Raw genomic sequence first — 20,878 nt, 5'->3', positions numbered from 1 at the left:
TCTCTCTCCACGGAGTCCATCCAGGGGCTCCTCTATCTCTTCACATTACCGACCCAAAACACCTTGCTCTTGGTCTTCCTGTGGTTCAAGACAATACGACCGATCAGCAAAGCACAGACACTGCGGATGTTCCAGGGGATCCCGACGTTGCCAGCTGTCTCTCTCCACGGAGTCCATCCAGTGGCTCCTCTATCTCTTCACATTACCGACCCAAAACACCTTGCTCTTGGTCTTCCTGTGGTTCAAGACGTAGAGGTGGGCGTGTCCAATCATCTCCTGATCCTACCCGCTATTCCATACCCCCCTCTCGCCCCTCTGACAAATGGAACTCTGACGCTGCCGGTGTAAAATTCCTCACTTGCTCCATATACCTTGCCATATTCCTGTGTATACTGGGGGGCGCGTGCTTCCTCATGTTGGGCGTGTCCAATCATCTCCTGATCCTACCCGCTATTCCATACCCCCCTCTCGCCCCTCTGACAAATGGAACTCTGACGCTGCCGGTGGGAAATTCCTCACGTCCTCGATATACCTTGCCATATTCCTGTGTATACTGGGGGGCGCGTGCTTCCTCATGTTACGAATGAAGAGCGACGCAGAGTCGTGCAAGATTTGTGACGAGAAAGTGCTGCCGGAACAGCACACGGCTCAAACGAAGAGAAGTCCGGAGTACAGCAAGGCAGATTATGCGAGTGATGAGCACGGGGCTTACATTGAGCTGCATGACACCTACGCATACTTGAACAAGGAATCGTTTGTCCCTTCAGACCTGCTCAGGCTGCCTAGTGTAGACAAGATGGCTCCAGACACAATACTCAAGGACAACGAGGAGTGTTTCGCCATGCAAGGGCATACAGGGACCTTCATCATACACCTTTCCCGGCCTATCGTGGTGCAAGCTGTCACCCTGGTGCATAACAGGGAAGAGTGTGACACGGCGCCGAAAGATTTCATCATCTACGGCATCAAGGACCCTAAGGAGAAAGTCCAGGTGCATCTGGGACAGTTCCAATATGAGAACCGGGGGAAAGCGGCGCAGAAATTTGTCATACCGAGATTTGATGAGATCAAGTATATCGGGTTCAAGATTGTGTCCAACTGGGGGAATCCTTTTCAATTTTAGTCCTATGTGAAATCAAACACTTTAGCAATAAAGAAACCCATTGAATATTTTATTATTTTGATTCAAAAGACTTGATATCAACGCTGCTTCTTCTTCTGATGCACCTACCAATAATTAATCTAAGATTCACGGAGCTCAAAATTCCTCAAAAATTTCAATTAGGTATTTAGTTTTTCTTTCCTTTTTTTCGGTGGAAAAGAAAACGAAATCGTTCGAGTGTAATGGATTTCATTTCATAACAAAATTAGCGCAAGAAAAATGATAAAATTTAAAATTCAAATTTTTCAACTAACTAGGTAAATTAAATTTATGCCGAGGAAAGGAGAGGAAAGTAGGAAGAGTTACCTACTTGCGATATTTCATTTGTAATGGGGATTTGCATAGAAAATAAATTAATCTCACCTAGTTGCTACACTAATTATAATTGTTTGCTGGATTTATTGGTCTCTCTGACGTGGGATTTGCGTAATCAAAAATCTTTTCGTGCAAATTATTGCAACTTCAAATGTGACAGCAGAAAAAGAAATGAGTTACCTACTTGCGATATTTCATTTGTAATGGGGATTTGCATAGAAAATAAATTAATCTCACCTAGTGGCTACACTAATTACAATTCTTTGCTGGATTTATTGGTCTCTCTGACGTGAGATTTGCGTAATCAAAAATCTTTTCGTGCAAATTATTGCAACTTCAAAATAAATGTGACAGCAGAAAAAGAAAATACAGCAGCAAAAACTTGCATCATATATGAATGACCTCTTGCCTTTTTTTCTATTTAAGTTTTTCTTTTTTTCTTATCGCGTGATTTTTTTTCTTATTCAAATGCAGTAACCTATATTTTTTAACAAATGTTTTACAATCATAGTTCCATGTAATATCGTAACATCCGACTTCAGAGTTTGCAGTCTTGGAGGAACGGGTGTTCAGAGAATTTCAGCTATAATGAGCAAAAGATTTTTTAAAAGGGGTTGAAGTCCCTATATAACTCTAAGCTTCTTTAGTGACAGGGGTTTTGCCATTTGGCGACCAGCTATCCGCCTCCTCACATGAACCTCACCCAGCCTGAGTGGCCCCGGGAAAGCAACACGCGATTGTCTGGCTTTGGATGTCAATTATTGTAATACCATGCATCACGAAACTTATTTACAAAATACGAAGCACAATCTGATACAAATTTTATACAAAGCTATTTGGAAAAGACAACACATGGCGGAACGAAAAATTGGATGTCAATTATTGTAATACCATGCATCACGAAACTTATTTACAAAATACGAAGCACAATCTGATACAAATTTTATACAAAGCTACTAGGAAAATACAACACATGGCGGAACGAAAAAATATATATGTGTACTGCGTGCAACATACTCAGGCCTCATGCAGGGGGATTTAAAAACAAAGCGTTTGGATTAATTAATCATAATTTATTTTGATACGGTTGTGGTAAAAAAAAGTGTTATTTTTAAAAAGGCAATTTATTTTATATATTTTTTTTTCTTTTTTAAACAAAAAATGATTTTTGGATAATTTAGTTTTTGGAATGTTGGATTGAAACATGGTGTTTGTTTATTTTTTAAAAAATTGCAGATAGCAACATAATAGAGGAGATAGTAGTAAGCAAGAATACACGGTATCAAAATTTGAAATGTGGAAACAGGGTGTATTTGTGGTTTGTCTCAAAACAAGACTGGTACGTTTTCAGTCAATTTTTTGAGCTCGGTTTGGATCATGAATATATAGGAAAAAATAATGTAGCTATCATCAATGCAATAGTTGCCTTCTCCTCTCTTTTCGGACTTGAAAGTCTAAAATTTATCATGAATATATAGGAAAAAATAATGTAGCTATCATCAATGCAATAGTTGCCTTCTCCTCTCTTTTCGGACTTGAAAGTCTAAAATTGACTGACAAGAACGACAGTACCAATCTTGAAAACTGAGATCGGACGATAAAGTTAGAAATAAAGGACCAAATTTCTCAGCTGATTTTTTCGTAAAATTCTCGAGGTTCCGATTTTTTATTGCAAAATTGATTAGCTTAACCACTATAGTGGTGATGGTAATTGACCTCAGTTTTAACTTTATCGAAGTCTCATTTGATCGAGTTGGAATGAAAAAAAGATAATATAAACAACATAGCGACAACATTTCAATCTCTGGTTTCACGTTCTTTAGTGACCATAGGAAATCCGGTAGCAAGTGTTCTTCACCTGGTATAACTGTACACATTCAGAACCAAACTAAACCAAACGTTATGGGACCAAGTACCAACTGACCAACAGGATATGTACACTTTGGTGGGTTTGGAAATTTTGGAAACTAGCAAAAATGAAATACTCATTTTTGGTTTGCCTTATCCAGAAATGATTTGAAATAAGCTGCGTAATGATAGTCAAAAGGTTAAAAGAAAAGACACTTCGAAATGACTTTTCCTAAAACCCAATACTTGAGAAAGTCATTCCGAACTTCAAGATGGCGAAGGTTTGAATCATCAAATCCCTTTCGAATGATTCTGTACATTTTTCATATAATACCATTGTTTGTCTTTTTAATTTCTCTGTATGCATTCAGTTCCAAATTTGTTGATGGGACTTATTTTTCTTTGAACAAAAGTATTTTGGTTTGTTTTCTGTTATTTGGAAAAGTAAATAAAATGTTTTCACTGGTATGTGGTGGACACATTCGGACCAAATTTGGCTCAACCCTTTGAGCAGAGACCGTGTTAATATATTTCAAATCATTTCTGGATAAGGCAAACCAAAAATGAGTATTTCATTTTTGCTAGTTTCCAAAATTTCCAATCCCACCAAAGTGTACATATCCTGTTGGTCAGTTGGTACTTGGTCCCATAACGTTTGGTTTAGTTTGGTTCTGAATGTGTACAGTTATACCAGGTGATTGTATTTTACCAAATATTGTAAAGTGTAGCAAAACTTTTTTACCACCTGTCAGAGCTTTGTATTTTTTTCCTACTTATTTCATTTTCTTTCTACCTATAAGTAAATAATAAAAGTAAGTCAAGGCGGGCGGGAATCCGTTTACCTAGCTATTGGTAAACATGAAACTCTAGAATTCTTTCACATTAAACATTAAGTTAGAAAAGGTAACACGAATTCATTATGTACCTACGTTTCGGAAAATAGAATGCAAGTTTTAGGCCAGTGGCCTACTACATTACTACATTACATTACATTTGAATGAGTGTCTTTTCTGACGAAATTCCTGAGTGTGAAGTCCAGTATGTAGGACTTTGCACCCCGTTCTTGTTGTTTTTTCAAGGGACTCAAGGGATGAACTTGAAGAAAAAGGAAGATAGGTAGGTATCTATAAATTGAAAATTTTCTCAAATGTAGTTATTTTATTAAAGCTGCCCATGTTTTCCCCATTGTTAATTTTTTTCTGCTGTTTATTAGACATGATTTACTTGGTACCTAAACATTTTGTTAGTAAGCTATATCTAGGTATGTAGTTATTTTTTAATTTTATTAAGGTCTATGTTTGTTTGGTAATTTGTTTTGATTTTTACAGATTATCATTTATTTTTAAATAATAAATAGAATTTTTTACATCATTTAAAAATATTATTGTAGTTAAACGGTTGTCAACTTTAGTGTTGAAATTCTGAAACAGGATAAAATGGGTACGACTCATGTCTACTGCTACGGGATTAGTACTGACGGAATTCAATGGAAATATTTAATAGCAATTAACAAAAATATGGTTAAAAAATATTTATAAGTTCCTCTATCAAACCTAAGAGCTACTAGATTTTTTAGTTCAAGATTTCATAAAAAAATCAAAAGGTAGAGTAATGTTTACGTAAAGAAATAATAACGTACGTACATCTAATTTTTCTTTTACATACATTAGAGAAAAAATGCAAAATCGAACATACCTACTCTAAGTATAACGCAGGCTTTTTGGTTTTCTGGTGTGTTCTACCAGATCAAAGTACCTAGATGGGGTTTCAATTTTAGTCCTATGTGAAATCAAACACTTTAGCAATAAAGAAACCCATTGAATATTTTATTATTTTGATTCAAAAGACTTGACATCAACGCTGCTTCTTCTTCTGATGCACCTACCAATAATTAATGTAAGATTCACGGAGCTCAAAATTCCTCAAAATTTTCAATTAGGTATTTAGTTTTTCTTTCCTTACTCAGCACATACATCGTAACGCCCACAGTTACTGGAGGACCTGAAAGGAACAGTACGTTACTTGGACACGGGCTACAAAGATCAGCAAAATGGAAAGGGGGTAGAATTTTGGTCCGAAATTTCCCCTCCCCCCAAATATTGCTCCTGTAGCATACTAATTAGGGCGCTTGCCTGGTAATCATGGAGTGTGGGTTCGAATCCTAATCTAGGTATCTCAAATATTTCGATTCAAATACATAATACATATTTGCAAATATTTCAACGAGTTACAAAGTAGGAAGTAATGTAGCTATGAATTTTGAAATGGGTGCACTCGAAATTAATTCCGTCGTTTCCTCCTCTCTTCCCCCCTTTTTTTGGGGGTAGAATTTCGGTCCGAAATTTCCCCTCCCCCAAATACCTATTGCTCCTGTAGCATACTGATTAGGGCGCTTGCCTGGTAATCCTGGAGTGTGGGTTCGAATCCTAATCTAGGTATCTCAAATATTTCGATTCAAATACATACATATTTGCAAATATTTCAACGAGTTATTTTCTGGTGTTCTATTGCCCATCTGACGATGAGGAACATTCCACGGGATGGGCATGATACGACACAGACCACACGAGTCTAACGTAGCAGTTGTTTCATTGCTACGAAATAAAAACGGCTGTGAAACACTCATCTTTTTACTTTTGATTACTTGCAATGCTAAATATTAACTTCCCTCCCATGGATATATTTAAAAGCGGTCAAACTTTCTTGACTTGGCGGGGCGGAGCGCTACCGCGCTCCTTAATATTTCCATGAAAGGAAAGCAAAGTAGGAAGTAATGTAGCTATGAATTTTGAAATGGGTGCACTCGAAATTAATTCCGTCGTTTCCTCCTCTCTTCCCCCCCTTTTTTTGGGGGTAGAATTTTGGTCCGAAATTTCCCCTCCCCCCAAATATTGCTCCTGTAGCATACTGATTAGGGCGCTTGCCTGGTAATCCTGGAGTGTGGGTTCGAATCCTAATCTGGGTATCTCAAATATTTCGATTCAAATACATACATATTTGCAAATATTTCAACGAGTTACTTTCTGGTGTTCTATTGCCCAGCTGACGATGGGGAACATTCCACGGGATGGGCATGATTTACGACACATACCACACGAGTCTAACGTAGCAGTTGTTTCATTGCTACGAAATAAAAACGGCTGTGAAACACTCATCTTTTTACTTTTGATTACTTGCAATGCTAAATATTAGCTTCCCTCCCATGGATATATTTAAAATATTTCCATGAAAGGAAAGTTAGGTACACATCCACAGAGATTCCACAGCCACCGAGCTTTCTAAAGCTGTCCGCTGTCTAAGAGACGAAGAGTCTGTCACTTAATGACGTCATTGAGAAGATAATGAAAGAAAACAAAAGCGAGAAGATGGAATAGATTAAAAATATAAAAAAAAACTCGAGGTTGAAAAGATATAAGAATACATGAAGTGTAAAAAAAAACCGTTGGGAAAAAAATACTTAAGTAATGATCGGCGTCATTAAGACTCTCCTTCCTTCCTTAAGGAGTCCTTCCTCTTCGCCTCTTACTACGTTGCCTTTTCTACCTCCTTTCTAAGTACTTCCTTCTGTTCTCCTAATACATCCCCTATCTAATGCCACCTCTACAATGTACTTGTGAAATGTTTATACAATACCTAATCAACATGTCCGATACGGATCACGAAGCTGTTGAAGATTTTTAAGTGGGACAGGCTCGGATAGTGGAGGGGCATTTGAGTCCTGACACTCCAGGGGCGAGGTAACAAGCTGATTTTTAGTAAGGAGTATGACAATAATGATGGGTTTTTGAGTTATGGAAAGAGGGTCCTTATGAAAAACTGGGAGAGGAAATCGGACGTGAATAGGAATGGAAGCTGTTGAAGATTTTTAAGTGGGACAGGCTCGGATAGTGGAGGGGCATTTGAGTCCTGACACTCCAGGGGCGAGGTAACAAGCTGGTTTTTAGTAAGGAGTATGACAATAATGATGGGTTTTGAGTTATGGAAAGGACCCTCTTATGAAAAACTGGGAGAGGAAATCGGACGTGAATAGGAATTAAAATAGAAAATCTTTTTAAACTAAAATAATCGAAAATGAAAAGAAATGAAAAAAATAAAACAATAAATTAATGGAATAAAAAAAAATTAAATGTTCAAATATTTTTAACATGAATTGAATAAATTCCAGAAATGAAAAATTACTGGGGGACAAAAAAGAAATGTCTTTTACAGAAAATGAAAATGAAAAACTTGAGCACACACATCCACACGCATAGGCATTGAAGAAATTGTACCAGTCCGTAAGTACGTTAGAGAAGAAAACAATCTTTTGACAGTAATATGGGTTTTAGGACAAAAGATCATTTCGATTTCGTATTTTGAAAAAAGAAGTACGTTAGAGAAGAAAACAATCTTTTGACAGTAATATGGGTTTTAGGACAAAAGATCATTTCGATTTCGTATTTTGAAAAAAGAATAGGTAATGAAGGAAAAATACACGTAAAAGAAAATGAAAAGGTGTGTACCATTAGTACTTCAGATACTGAGCTGATACTCAACACATACATGGTAACGCCAACTTCTACGGGGGGGCCTGGAAATTTAAATTTGAATAGAAAAATATCGGTGAAAAAAATTCGGGTAACACAAAAGAAGACACGGGGTATCAAGGGGTTAAAATGAAAGCTGATACTCAACACATACATGGTAACGCCAACTTCTACGGGGGGGCCTGGAAATTTAAATTTGAATAGAAAAATATCGGTGAAAAATTCGGGTAACACAAAAGAAGACACGGGGTATCGAGGGGTTAAAATGACGATTCTCCGCAGACTGCAGCATCTGAAAGGGTTAGTAGATAAACAAGTAAGGAATATTCAACTCACAGTTTCACATTAGTGGATGTGTCAAATTCACTGATGAATCAAATTGTATGAACGCCTGATTATTATTAAAAGTATGCAATGTGCACAAAATCACGTGTACTTTTGTAGTCAAGTTTGGTCTGCTATCATTGCCAGACGACCAGACGTGATTGAAGCTCAGTGTCTTGCCAAACATTTAGTGTTTTAGGAAGCCCCATTTTGTGCAGCAATTAGTAAAACACGTGAAAGCAGAAAAATGTAAACCGTTTGGGGGAATTGAATATTCCAAAAAAAGTTGTAAAGGTGGTGAAAAATAACGACTTATGGAGGACTGAGTCTGAGTTATAGATATTTGACGATTCGGGGAATTGTTCCCACAATCTGAAACAAATGTCTGAAATAATCTACATTTATGTACAGGTTAATTTTCTGTTTAGTTATTTGAAAAATAGGTATATTGGTTTTAATAAATTAGATGACGTGTAAAAAAAAACCGTTGGGAAAAAAATACTTAAGTAATGATCGGCGTCATTAAGACTCTCCTTCCTTCCTTAAGGAGTCCTTCCTCTTTGCCTCTTACGTTGCCTTTTCTACCTCCTTTCTAAGTACTTCCTTCTGTTCTCCTAATACATCCCCTATCTAATGCCACCTCTACAATGTACTTGTGAAATGTTTATACAATACCTAATCAACATGTCCGATACGGATCACGAAGCTGTTGAAGATTTTTAAGTGGGACAGGCTCGGATAGTGGAGGGGCATTTGAGTCCTGACACTCCAGGGGCGAGGTAACAAGCTGGTTTTTAGTAAGGAGTATGACAATAATGATGGGTTTTTGAGTTATGGAAAGAGGGTCCTTATGAAAAAGTGGGAGAGGAAATCGGACGTGAATAGGAATGAAAATAGAAAATCTTTTTAAACTAAAATAATCGAAAATGAAAAGAAATGAAAAAAATAAAACGATAAATTAATGGAATAAAAAAATTAAATGTTCAAATATTTTTAACATGAATTGAATAAATTCCAGAAATGAAAAATTACTGGGGGACAAAAAAGAAATGTCTTTTACAGAAAATGAAAATGAAAAACTTGAGCACACACATCCACACGCATAGGCATTGAAGAAATTGTACCAGTCCGTAAGTACGTTAGAGAAGAAAACAATCTTTTGACAGTAATATGGGTTTTAGGACAAAAGATCATTTCGATTTCGTATTTTGAAAAAAGAATAATGAAGGAAAAATACACGTAAAACTACTTGTACTGTCAGTTCTCAATCAATCGATTCTATATTGTCAATAGGAATAATGTGTAAAATCAACAACTAAAACCATTTTATACCTCGATATCTAAATCAAGGAAACCTAGGCGTTTAGTAAATCAGACATATCCACTAATTTTTAAAGCTTAGCGCATTGCATAACTAATAATTTCAAGGCATTCATAGGATTTGTATTTCTACTTGCTCATTTGGGTACCTACCTACCTAGCTTTGAATAAAAGTTTGATGTTTTGAACTGGCAGTGTGCCTACCTAAGTGCATTAGTATAAGAGTTACCTACTTGCGATATTTCATTTGTAATGGGGATTTGCATAGAAAATAAATTAATCTCACCTAGTGGCTACACTAATTACAATTGTTTGCTGGATTTATTGGTCTCTCTGACGTGGGATTTGCGTAATCAAAAATCTTTTCGTGCAAATTATTGCAACTTCAAATGTGACAGCAGAAAAAGAAATTGCAGCAGCAAAAACTTGCATCATATATGAATGACCTCTTGCCTTTTTTTCTATTTAAGTTTCTTTTTTTCTTATCGCGTGATTTTTTTTTTTTTTTTTCTTATTCAAATGCAGTAACCTATATTTTTTAACAAATGTTTTACAATCATAGTTCCATGTATTATCGTAACATCCGACTTCAGAGTTTGCAGTCTTGGAGGAACGGGTGTTCAGAGAATTTCAGCTATAAAATAGTAATGAGAAAAAAGACTTTTTAAAAGGGGTTGAAGTCCCTGTCTGCTAAGCTTCAGTGGCAGTAGTTTTGCCATTTGGCGACCAGCTATCCGCCTCCTCACATGAACCTCACCCAGCCTGAGTGGCGCCGGGAAAGCAACACGCGATTGTCTGGCCAGTCACCCATTCGGATAGTAACCAAACCCAACGTTGTTTAACTTCAGTGATCCATCTGGAACTGATGGATTCAACTCGCTATCGCCGGCGCCGCTGGCTGCCAATTGTATCTTACCAAATATTGTAAAGTGTAGCAAAACTTTTTTACCACCTGTCAGAGCTTTGTATTTTTTTCCTACTTATTTCATTTTCTTTCTACCTATAAGTAAATAATAAAAGTAAGTCAAGGCGGGCGGGAATCCGTTCACCTAGCTATTGGTAAACATGAAACTCTAGAATTCTTTCACATTAAACATTAAGTTAGAAAAGGTAACACGAATTCATTATGTACCTACGTTTAGGAAAATAGAATGCACGTTTTAGGCCAGGGGCCTATACTACATTACATTACATTTGAATGAGTGTCTTTTCTGACGAAATTCCTGTGTGTGGAGTCCAGTATGTAGGACTTTGCACCCCGTTCTTGTTGTTTTTTCAAGGGACTCAAGGGATAAACTTGAAGAAAAAAGAAGTTAGGTATCGAATAAATTGAAATTTTTCTCAAATTTAGTTATTTTATTATAGCTGCCCAGTTTTTCCCCACTGCCCTTGGCGGTATTTTGACCGCTTTTGGACAGATTTCGACCGTTTTTTGGCGGTTTTCAGCTATAGCGACTACCTAGGTGTAAAATGGGTACGACTCATTATTATTTGTAGCTTTGATTCAAATTATTCAAAATTATTTATTGTGAGTTATGATTGTAGGGACCTAATTCTTATGTTGAACATCTAAAATTAATTTATTTATACCTAGACTACTAATCCCCCCCCCATTTCCGACTAGGTTCCTTTTTTTCTGAAATACGACCATTACAACTTCTTTAATCAGAAGATAAAATGTTCAAAAGCTCCCTTGCTCTGCGAAGTTAGGGTAAAAGAACACTCAAATAAGCATCATTCAATAGGATAAGGAAAGTCGTGTGATGTTCACACCAGATTTTTTTCTGAAATACGACCATTACAACTCCTTTAATCAGAAGATAAAATCTGTTCAAAAGCTCCCTTGCTCTGCAACCTTTATTTCATATCTATTGTGGCTTTTAAACTCGGAGTTACATAGGTTGAAAATTGTTTCTAAAGTGCTCGGGGAAGAAGGGATGAGCATGAATAGGAACAAAATTGATATTTCAATATTTTTTAACGAACAGCCTGCGTTTCCTGAGCTTTCGAATTCAACAAAAGAGTAAAAAGTCAACATTTTACCTCTGAAGAGAAAATAAAATGTCTTCTATCTTCTTCGTAAAGATAGGAAAAAAGCATGACAGAAAAGGAAAATTCCATTTCCTGCTTTCGCTCGGTGGATAAAATCTTTTTCTGATTTGACTGCCAGTGACGAATTGACAACTTCTTTTTCGTTGTCAGTTTTCTTTCCCGACCTACGCTACGAGTACCTAATTACCTAATGTAAAAATGAGATTTTACCTTGCTCTGCAACCTTTATTTCATATCTATTGTGGCTTTTAAACTCGGAGTTACATAGGTTGAAAATTGTTTCTAAAGTGCTCGGGGAAGAAGGGATGAGCATGAATAGGAACAAAATTGATATTTCAATATTTTTTAACGAACAGCCTGCGTTTCCTGAGCTTTCGAATTCAACAAAAGAGTAAAAAGTCAACATTTTACCTCTGAAGAGAAAATAAAATGTCTTCTATCTTCTTCGTAAAGATAGGAAAAAAGCATGACAGAAAAGGAAAATTCCATTTCCTGCTTTCGCTCGGTGGATAAAATCTTTTTCTGATTTGACTGCCAGTGACGAATTGACAACTTCTTTTTCGTTGTCAGTTTTCTTTTTTTTTTTCTTTCCCGACCTACGCTACGAGTACCTACCCAATTACCTAATGTAAAAATGAGATTTTTCTTTGACAAAATCATTAACTACTTGTACTGTCAGCTGTCAGTTCTCAATCAATCGATTCTATATTGTCAATAGGAATAATGTGTAAAATCAACAACTAAAACCATTTTATACCTCGATATCTAAATCAAGGAAACCTAGGCGTTTAGTAAATCAGACATATGACTATCATTACGCAGCTTAAAAATGTCTTGAACAGAAATACATACCTACACATCATTGGAGAATTGAAAACTGACTTTAAAAAATAGAAGATTGAGCCATTGTTCACAAATTAGTTGTTTTAATTGTCCAAGTACGTATTGCGTTCGTAAATCTTGTTTGAACTGTACAAACCTAATTCCTACCAGCTTAAAAATGTCTTGAACAGAAATACATACCTACACATCATTGGAGAATTGAAAACTGACTTTAAAAAATAAAAGATTGAGCCATTTTTCACAAATTAGTTGTTTTAATTGTCTAAGTACGTATCGCGTTCGTAAATCTTGTTTGAACTTGAGGATACCTATTACAAACCTAATTCCTACTATCGATTCTATATTGTCAATAGGAATAATGTGTAAAATCAACAACTAAAACCATTTTATACCTCGATATCTAAATCAAGGAAACCTAGAGGCGTTTAGAAGGTAAATCAGACATCTCCACTAATTTTTAAAGCTTAGCGCATTGCATAACTAATAATTTCAAGGCATTCATAGGATTTGTATTTCTACTTGCTCATTTGGGTACCTACCTACCTAGCTTTGAATAAAAGTTTGATGTTTTGAACTGGCAGTGTGCTTGTACTGTCAGCTGTCAGTTCTCAATCAATCGATTCTATATTGTCAATAGGAATAATGTGTAAAATCAACAACTAAAACCATTTTACCTATACCTCGATCTCTAAATCAAGGAAACCTAGGCGTTTAGTAAATCAGACATCTCCACTAATTTTTAAAGCTTAGCGCATTGCATAACTAATGAGGAATAATGTGTAAAATCAACAACTAAAACCATTTTATACCTCGATATCTAAATCAAGGAAACCTAGGCGTTTAGTAAATCAGACATCTCCACTAATTTTTAAAGCTTAGCGCATTGCATAACTGATAATTTCAAGGCATTCATAGGATTTGTATTTCTACTTGCTCATGTGGGTACCTACCTAGCTTTGAATGAAAGTTTGATATTTTGAACTGGCAATGTCAGTAAAAATAAAAGTAATAGAAACAAACAGGAAAATAAAAGTTGAAATGAAGATACAAATGAACGTGGCAGCTCAGCGAGCTGTGAGGGAAATAAATAAACAAATTGAACGTAAAATAAAATTAGAAATAAAAGTTGTGAGATTTCATTTTAGGTAGAAAAATAAATAAATAATAATGAATAATGAAACAAATAAAAATATGCATAAGAGGTTAGGAGAGGAATGGTGAGTAGGTATTTGAAATTTTAATTATTTTGGGAAAAAAGGAATAGGAAAGAAGACCAAAAGGATTGGTTTGACTAGGTTTGGTCTTTTTTCGTCCAATGCAAAATCGAACATACCTACTCTAAGTATAACGCAGGCTTTTTGGTTTTCTGGTGTGTTCTACCAGATCAAAGTACCTAGATGGGTTTTCAATTTTAAAGATTCATTTAAACAATTTTTTTTTGTGAGTAAAGAATTGAAATCTATTGACAAACAAATTATATTGATAAAAAAATCAAAGGAAAAGAAACAAGACAAAATAAACAGAATTGTACACAAAGAAAAGATAAATTTTGTTTCAGTTTTTAGCTTTTTTTTCTGTGAAGTACACGGAAATCGAACGGACCAATCCAATGCTGAAACTGAGAGTTTTCCGTGGTTGTACGACTAGTCCAACTAGTTTTAGTTAGCCCAAAACATGACCTTTGGATTAAATTTTAACCGGGAAAAAACATTTATTGGCCTGGTATAGTTGTAAGCCCTTCAAAAAAATTCGATCAAGAAGAACAAAAAGTGTTAAAGAATATACATGTGTTGGTTCCAACTAGTTTTAGTTAGCCCAAAACATGACCTTTGGATTAAATTTTACCCGGGAAAAAACATTTATTGGCCTGGTATAGTTGTAAGCTTGTAAGTCCTTCAAAAAAATTCGATCAAGAAGAGCAAAAAGTGTTAAAGAATATACATGTGTTGGTCAAAAATATGGAAAATTACTTCCAACCCCATTTGAGATTAAGTCTTTGTATAGTAATTTACTAGAATAATAAACAGTTCCTCTTAATGTTTGAGGACTCAATATAATAAAGAGTAGGTACATGTGATTTTTTTCTCTCTCTCTCTTTGATTTTTCTCTCCCATCATAGGAAGGTTCCCTACTTGTCTTCCTTTTTATTTAATTTCTTCATCTTTCTTTCTTTTTTTTATCTTTTCGTTTTTATTTCTATTTTATTTAGTTTTTTATTATTTTTCTCCTCCTTCTCCCTCGTACGTCTAAAAAAAAAAAAAAAAAATGGCGACCAGAATAGCGGAGACTAGAGTTGTCAACCAGACTCGGAATAGGAAACGACGTAATAAACCAAGTCAAGAAGATAATTAAATAAATTCACAGTTTCTCATTAAAAAATGTAAAAATAAAAAAAATATACGGGGTGGGATATACGAGGGTTCTAAAGGGATGAAAGAAACTGAAAATTGCATTTTTTTTTTTTCTTTTTCAATTTTATTGGTATTTTAAAGGACTTTCAAGGACTATTTCGTACGTCTCTCTGTTGATCAAAGGTGAACGCCGATTACGTTTCTTGTTCTGTCTTTTATCTTTTCTCCTTCTTGTTTTTTTTTTCTTTTCCCCCAAGAGTCTATCAAAAAAACGACAATAGAATTGTCAGCTTGCCATTCACGTACAGACACTCCCGGATACCAATGTATGTTTGACAGGGATACAATAAAATCGACGAAATAACACAGCAATACTTGGAGAGAACGGAGAACAGGGAATAGTAGACGAACGAGAAATGAGAGAAAAGGGAAGAACCAGAAGTGGGAGAATATGAAATTCGTACGTCTCTCTGTTGATCAAAGGTGAACGCCGATTACGTTTCTTGTTCTGTCTTTTATCTTTTCTCCTTCTTGTTTTTTTTTTCTCCCAAGAGTCTATCCAACACCTACTTTCATTATTTTTTATGGGTTTTGCATATTCTTTTTATGGTTTCTTTGTTTTTAATAGGTAGTTATCATTTTTATCAACAATTTTTTTCCCTAATTTTAAATAATTTCTTTTTATAATCGTTACTTTATTGTTGTTATTATGTTATTCAATAGTATTATTATCGAACCCATTTTGTTAGATTTAAAAGTAGGTAGTTTATGGTTTCTTTGTTTTTAATAGTTATCATTTTTATCAACAATTTTTTTCCCTAATTTTAAATAATTTCTTTTTATAATCGTTACTACTTTATTGTTATTATTATGTTATTCATTAATAGTATTATTACCGAACCCATTTTGTTAGATTTAAAAGTAGTGTTATGTTTAAAATAAAACTGTTATTCACCAGGTAAATAGGTAGGTACGTATGTGGGTTAATCTAATCAAATTCGAAGCAACATAATTTCAGTGGATAACTCCATTTTAGACCCTCGCGCCTCGGGTCTACAGTATGTGGGTTAATCTAATCAAATTCGAAGCAACATAATTTCAGTGGATAACTCCATTTTAGACCCTCGCGCCTCGGGTCTACAGATATGGTCGACCACATCCACATTTAGAACTTTTTCAAATCTGTCTACTTGCGCAGATTCGTAGACGTGAATTCCAGTCATAAACCCGAAGATATAATACGGGTCTACAGATATTGTCGACCACATCCACATTTAGAACTTTTTCAAATCTGTCTACTTGCGTAGATTCGTAGACGTGAATTCCAGTCATAAACCCGAAGATATAATATATTCTGACGGACAATCATGCACGCTTCTATTCAAATTCTATAGACTGCACAGGTCCTATAGGATCAAAGTTCTAGTTTCAATTTCAACATAGGTAATCGAGGACAAAAAATATAAATGGGTAGAATTAATTAGTATTTTACTCGCTAGGGATTTTCCGAGCACAACTCATAACTTGAGCAGCATTTCTAGACTATTGGGTCTCAGCTAGGTAAATGTCTATGGAGAGAGGAACAAAAACGCAAAGAGCTCTAGATAGCATGATTCTTTTTGGTACAAAATGCACCTCACTCCTGTTCAAAATTAACGGGAGCCCTATAGAAATCCTAGAACCTAGAATGATGTTAAGCTAAATCCCCTTTAGGGGTGAGCTATTTTTTTCTCTTCAATTTATTGTCAATTACAGGAAAGAACAACTTTGTACGACTGTTGGCGTAATAGGAAATTTTAGTATCTTTTTTGATTTTGAACAGGCTTGTGATGCATTTCAAGGGGGCAACCGGTTTCGAAGATTACCATTTGAACTTCTGAGAGTGAACTGATGCTCAAGACATACATTGTGACACCAACAGTCACAGGTGGACCTGAAAGAATTTAGACAGGTTCTCTTTACTACCCGAACCAAACGTTTTCGCAAGGATCAAACCGCGGTCCTTCAAGGGTTAAAAGTGTTAAAACGACATTTTGTTATGAGTTATATCATTAGTAATTTTATTGGGTTTTAATTTTTATTATTTATTTATTGTTTCAATTTTCCTTTAACGTCTAATACCATTATAAGAAATGTTATTATTTAGTTATTCTGAATTTATATCATAGCTTATTAGGGGGTATTTGTGAAAAAGCCTGGCCTGAATGCCCTACAGCCTTGTCTGAGTGTACCCTTATCCCATCTAGAAGGGGTGAGGTAGAGAAAGAGAGGCAGAAATAGAGACAGAGAGGAGGAGAGAAAGATAAAGAGAGTAATACAAAGAGAAGGGGGAAAGAAAAAAATAGATAAGTACCTACGTAGGTACATAGATCGGTTGGGTAGGAGGGTAAGAGAATGGAGACAAAGAGAGATGAAAGAAAGGGTGGGAAGTAGGTAGGTTGGGTGGGAATGCTAGAGAAGGGATATAGAGATGGAAGGAGGGTGATATTGGTGGTAAGTAGGAATGAGGATTGAATCAATTCCCTCTAGCCAATATTGGATATTGGAAAACCGAAATACACTGGTTCGAAACCACCATCATACACAACAGTAGAGAAAGAGAGGCAGAAATAGAGACAGAGAGGAGGAGAGAAAGATAAAGAGAGTGATACCAAGAGAAGGGGTTCCAAGAACGTGACCTACAAAAACAAGTGTACAAGAAAACTGAAACTAGAAGTCCCAAAGTCCCATATGTGCCATCAAGGCGAATCCTTAGAGGTTTCTCCAGTAGAAATTCTCCTTAACCTTTCTTTTCGTGTTCAATTTCGTTCTTGTTTCTTTTTGTAAAACGAATTTCTTTCTCAATTTCTCTTTCTGCCAACGTTCCTGATTTTTACTCCCTTTTTCCGTGTTTCAAACCTTCGTTATACTTCAGATAACGAAGTTAGATTCTAATGAAATCATTTTAAATCATAGAGTCCTCTTCAAAACGAGAATGGAACTTGGGACTACCTAGGCATGGAATAAGGTCTTCTGGTATAAATTGATAACTTCCTAGATCTATGTAAAATTTCGACTACCTAGGCATGGAATAAGGTCTTCTGGTATAAATTGATAACTTCCTAGATCTATGTAAAATTTTAATATGAAATGAAAATTTCAAACATAAATAAGTTAGCAAGGAAAAAGGATCTTTATCACAAACTAGTACCACTGTACATAAGTATAGAGACTATTTTGCTGGACAGCAAATGGCGAAGGAGGGGAGCAAAGATTCATTTAAACAATTTTTTTTTGTGAGTAAAGAATTGAAATCTATTGACAAACAAATTATATTGATAAAAAAAAATCAAAGGAAAAGAAACAAGACAAAATAAACAGAATTGTACACAAAGAAAAGATAAATTTTGTTTTAGTTTTTAGCTTTTTTTTCTGTGAAGTACACGGAAATCGAACGGACCAATCCAATGCTGAAACTGAGAGAGTTTCCGTGGTTGTACGACTAGTCCAACTACGTAGTTTTAGTTAGCCCAAAACATGACCTTTGGATTAAATTTTACCCGGGAAAAAACATTTATTGGCCTGGTATAGCAATAAAATCGACGAAATAACACAGCAATACTTGGAGAGAACGGAGAACAGGGAATAGTAGACGAACGAGAAATGAGAGAAAAGGGAAACATAAATAAGTTAGCAAGGAAAAAGGATCTTTATCACAAACTAGTACCACTGTACATAAGTATAGGAACTATTTTGCTGGACAGCAAATGGCGAGGGAGGGGAGCTGCATAAAATAAGCTGAGGGAAATGGAACTGAGAAAGGAGGTCACTTAGAAAACATTGAAAGATGACATTGGATAAGAAAATCGTTTAGAAAGAAAGACTTGGAAAAGAAGGACTCTTGCAAAATGGTACACACTTGCATTCGGTAAGAAAAGCATTCTTGAAACTTTGAAAAATGGAATTGGTTCAGATGACAGCTATAGAAATTTTCAAAAGATAATTAGGAAAGAAGGTCACTTAGAAAATATCGAAAGAAAGACTTGGTAGATACCTACGTGGATAAGAAAATCGTTTAGAAAGAAAGACTTGGAAAAGAAGGACTCTTGCAAAATGGTACACACTTGCATTCGGTAAGAAAAGCATTTTTGAAACTTTGAAAAATAGAATTGGTTCAGATGACAGCTATAGAAATTTTCAAAAGACAGCATTCTTGAAACTTTGAAAAATGGAATTGGTTCAGATGACAGCTATAGAAATTTTCAAAAGATAATTAGGAAAGAAGGTCACTTAGGAAATATTGAAAGAAATACTTGGTAGATACCTATTAGGAAAACCCTTTTACAAAGAAAGACTAGGTAAAGAAAGATCCTTGGAAAACGCTGAAAGATGAAATTACTAAAGAAGGTACTCAGAAAACATTTTGGGAGATGGATTTGGTTACATTTAGTTTAAAAAGGAAAGTAAAAAAAGCACCCACTGAAGAAACATTATTTTTAGGGTCAACCTCAGTTTGACATTTAATTTATTATTTAATATATCTAATAAATGATATAAGTTATAAGGAATAAATAAAATTGCTATGTACGAGTAGGTATATTTTTGTTATTATTTTACATAGGTAGCTAACGTTATCATTATTTTCCTACTTTAGGTAGGTACCTAGGTATCATTTTTATTATGGGAAGATCTTGACGCAAATGTTTCTAAAAATAAACTTACTCAGGCTGTAACTTTGATTTATTTCTTGTTGGAATTAACTTGAACAATTCAGAATAAACAAACTTCTTTTAACATTATAATTAGGTATATAAAAATTATTCTGCCGTGAAATATGTTAATTAAAGCACGAGTTATTAATTCTTCTATTGTAGGTTATTTTAAGAAGTTTTTTTTTCTTTTTTTTTCATTACAGAGTTATTTTCCTGTTTAACAATAATGTGGACTATTTTTTTCCTTTGTTAAAAATGTAATCACAAGAGTAAAGATTTCCTATCACAAACATAATAAGGATGATAAATATAATTTATGTATAATACTTGGATATTCATAACTTTCCTTTTATACGTTATACGCTTGTTCCTATAAAAGTTATCAATTTATACCAGGTGTTAGGCCGTGTTTTAATAATTAGCCATTAGAAATTAATGAGGTACATATTCTATGTCGCTTGTTCCTATAAAAGTTATCAATTTATACCAGGTGTTAGGCCGTGTTTTAATAATTAGCCATTAGAAATCAATGAGGTACATATTCTATTCTAATACGTACCAAGCCTGCACTACCTAACCAAGAAATAGCTCACTAATCCGTATCGAATCATTAATGACAATTAACTTTAAATCTACTCATGCCAGAGTCAACATCTCCCTCTCTTGGACTGACAATGATACCCTGAGTTGTATCGAATATTGCCTTAGATTCGAACTTTGAACTTGTAGCTCATTATCGACATAACAAAGTAGTGCCTCCTTCTCTCAACGATAAAGTATTACTAGTTCTATTTAGGCCGTGTTTTAATAATTAGCCATTAGAAATCAATGAGGTACATATTCTATTCTAATACGTACCAAGCCTGCACTACCCACCAAGAAATAGCTCACTAATCCGTATCGAATCATTAATAACAATTAACTTTAAATCTACTCCTGCCAGAGTCAACATCTCCCTATCTTGGACTGACAGTGATACCCTGAGTTGTATCGAATATTGCCTTAGATTCGAACTTTGAACTTGTAGCTCATTATCGAAATAACAAAGTAGTGCCTCCTTCTCTCAACGATAAAGCTTAAGAGCCAGCATTTTGTTCATAAATATGGGTGTAAGCCTCTCTTTTTTCTCATTCTGTCTTTCTTCTAATTTCAACCCTCCTTCACCCCCGTATTTTCAAGTTTGTCCTCCCCCATCTTCCTCAAGCTTGTTCCTACTCCATAATTTTCAAGCTTGTTACTCCCCCATCAAGCTTTTGAGTGGGAGGAGAAAAATCATCATTATGTTCATGACCTTGAGCTAGAAAAAAGCCAAGTAGTAATCTTACTACCAGTGGCGTAGCCATGATGCCACCAGGGTGGTGTGATAAATGTGGCTCGATTACACAAAGCCAGTAGGAAATCCAGCTAATGACCTCGTGTTATTAGGAGTAAGTACCGTTAATATTG

The 20,878-nt window shown here is 35.2% G+C and overlaps 1 protein-coding gene across 1 annotated transcript in view; it reads right to left on the bottom strand.

Annotated features, from left to right (window-relative positions):
- LOC103513041 (gamma-aminobutyric acid receptor subunit beta) overlaps window positions 1–16,669 on the bottom strand; it is a 68,293-nt gene extending 51,624 nt beyond the window's left edge. The window contains exon 1 of the mRNA XM_026826340.1: window positions 16,607–16,669. Coding sequence (XP_026682141.1) covers window positions 16,607–16,648 — 42 coding nt within the window. The 5' untranslated portion in view covers window positions 16,649–16,669. The remainder of the gene's footprint in view (window positions 1–16,606) is intronic.
- Between the last annotated feature and the right edge of the window lie 4,209 nt (window positions 16,670–20,878).

Source organism: Diaphorina citri, unplaced genomic scaffold (genome assembly GCF_000475195.1).
Source record: "Diaphorina citri unplaced genomic scaffold, Diaci psyllid genome assembly version 1.1 scaffold916, whole genome shotgun sequence".
Taxonomy (NCBI): Eukaryota; Metazoa; Arthropoda; class Insecta; order Hemiptera; family Psyllidae; genus Diaphorina; species Diaphorina citri.
The sequence above is the reverse complement of the archived record's forward strand: the minus strand, read 5'-3'. Positions and strand labels throughout refer to the sequence as shown.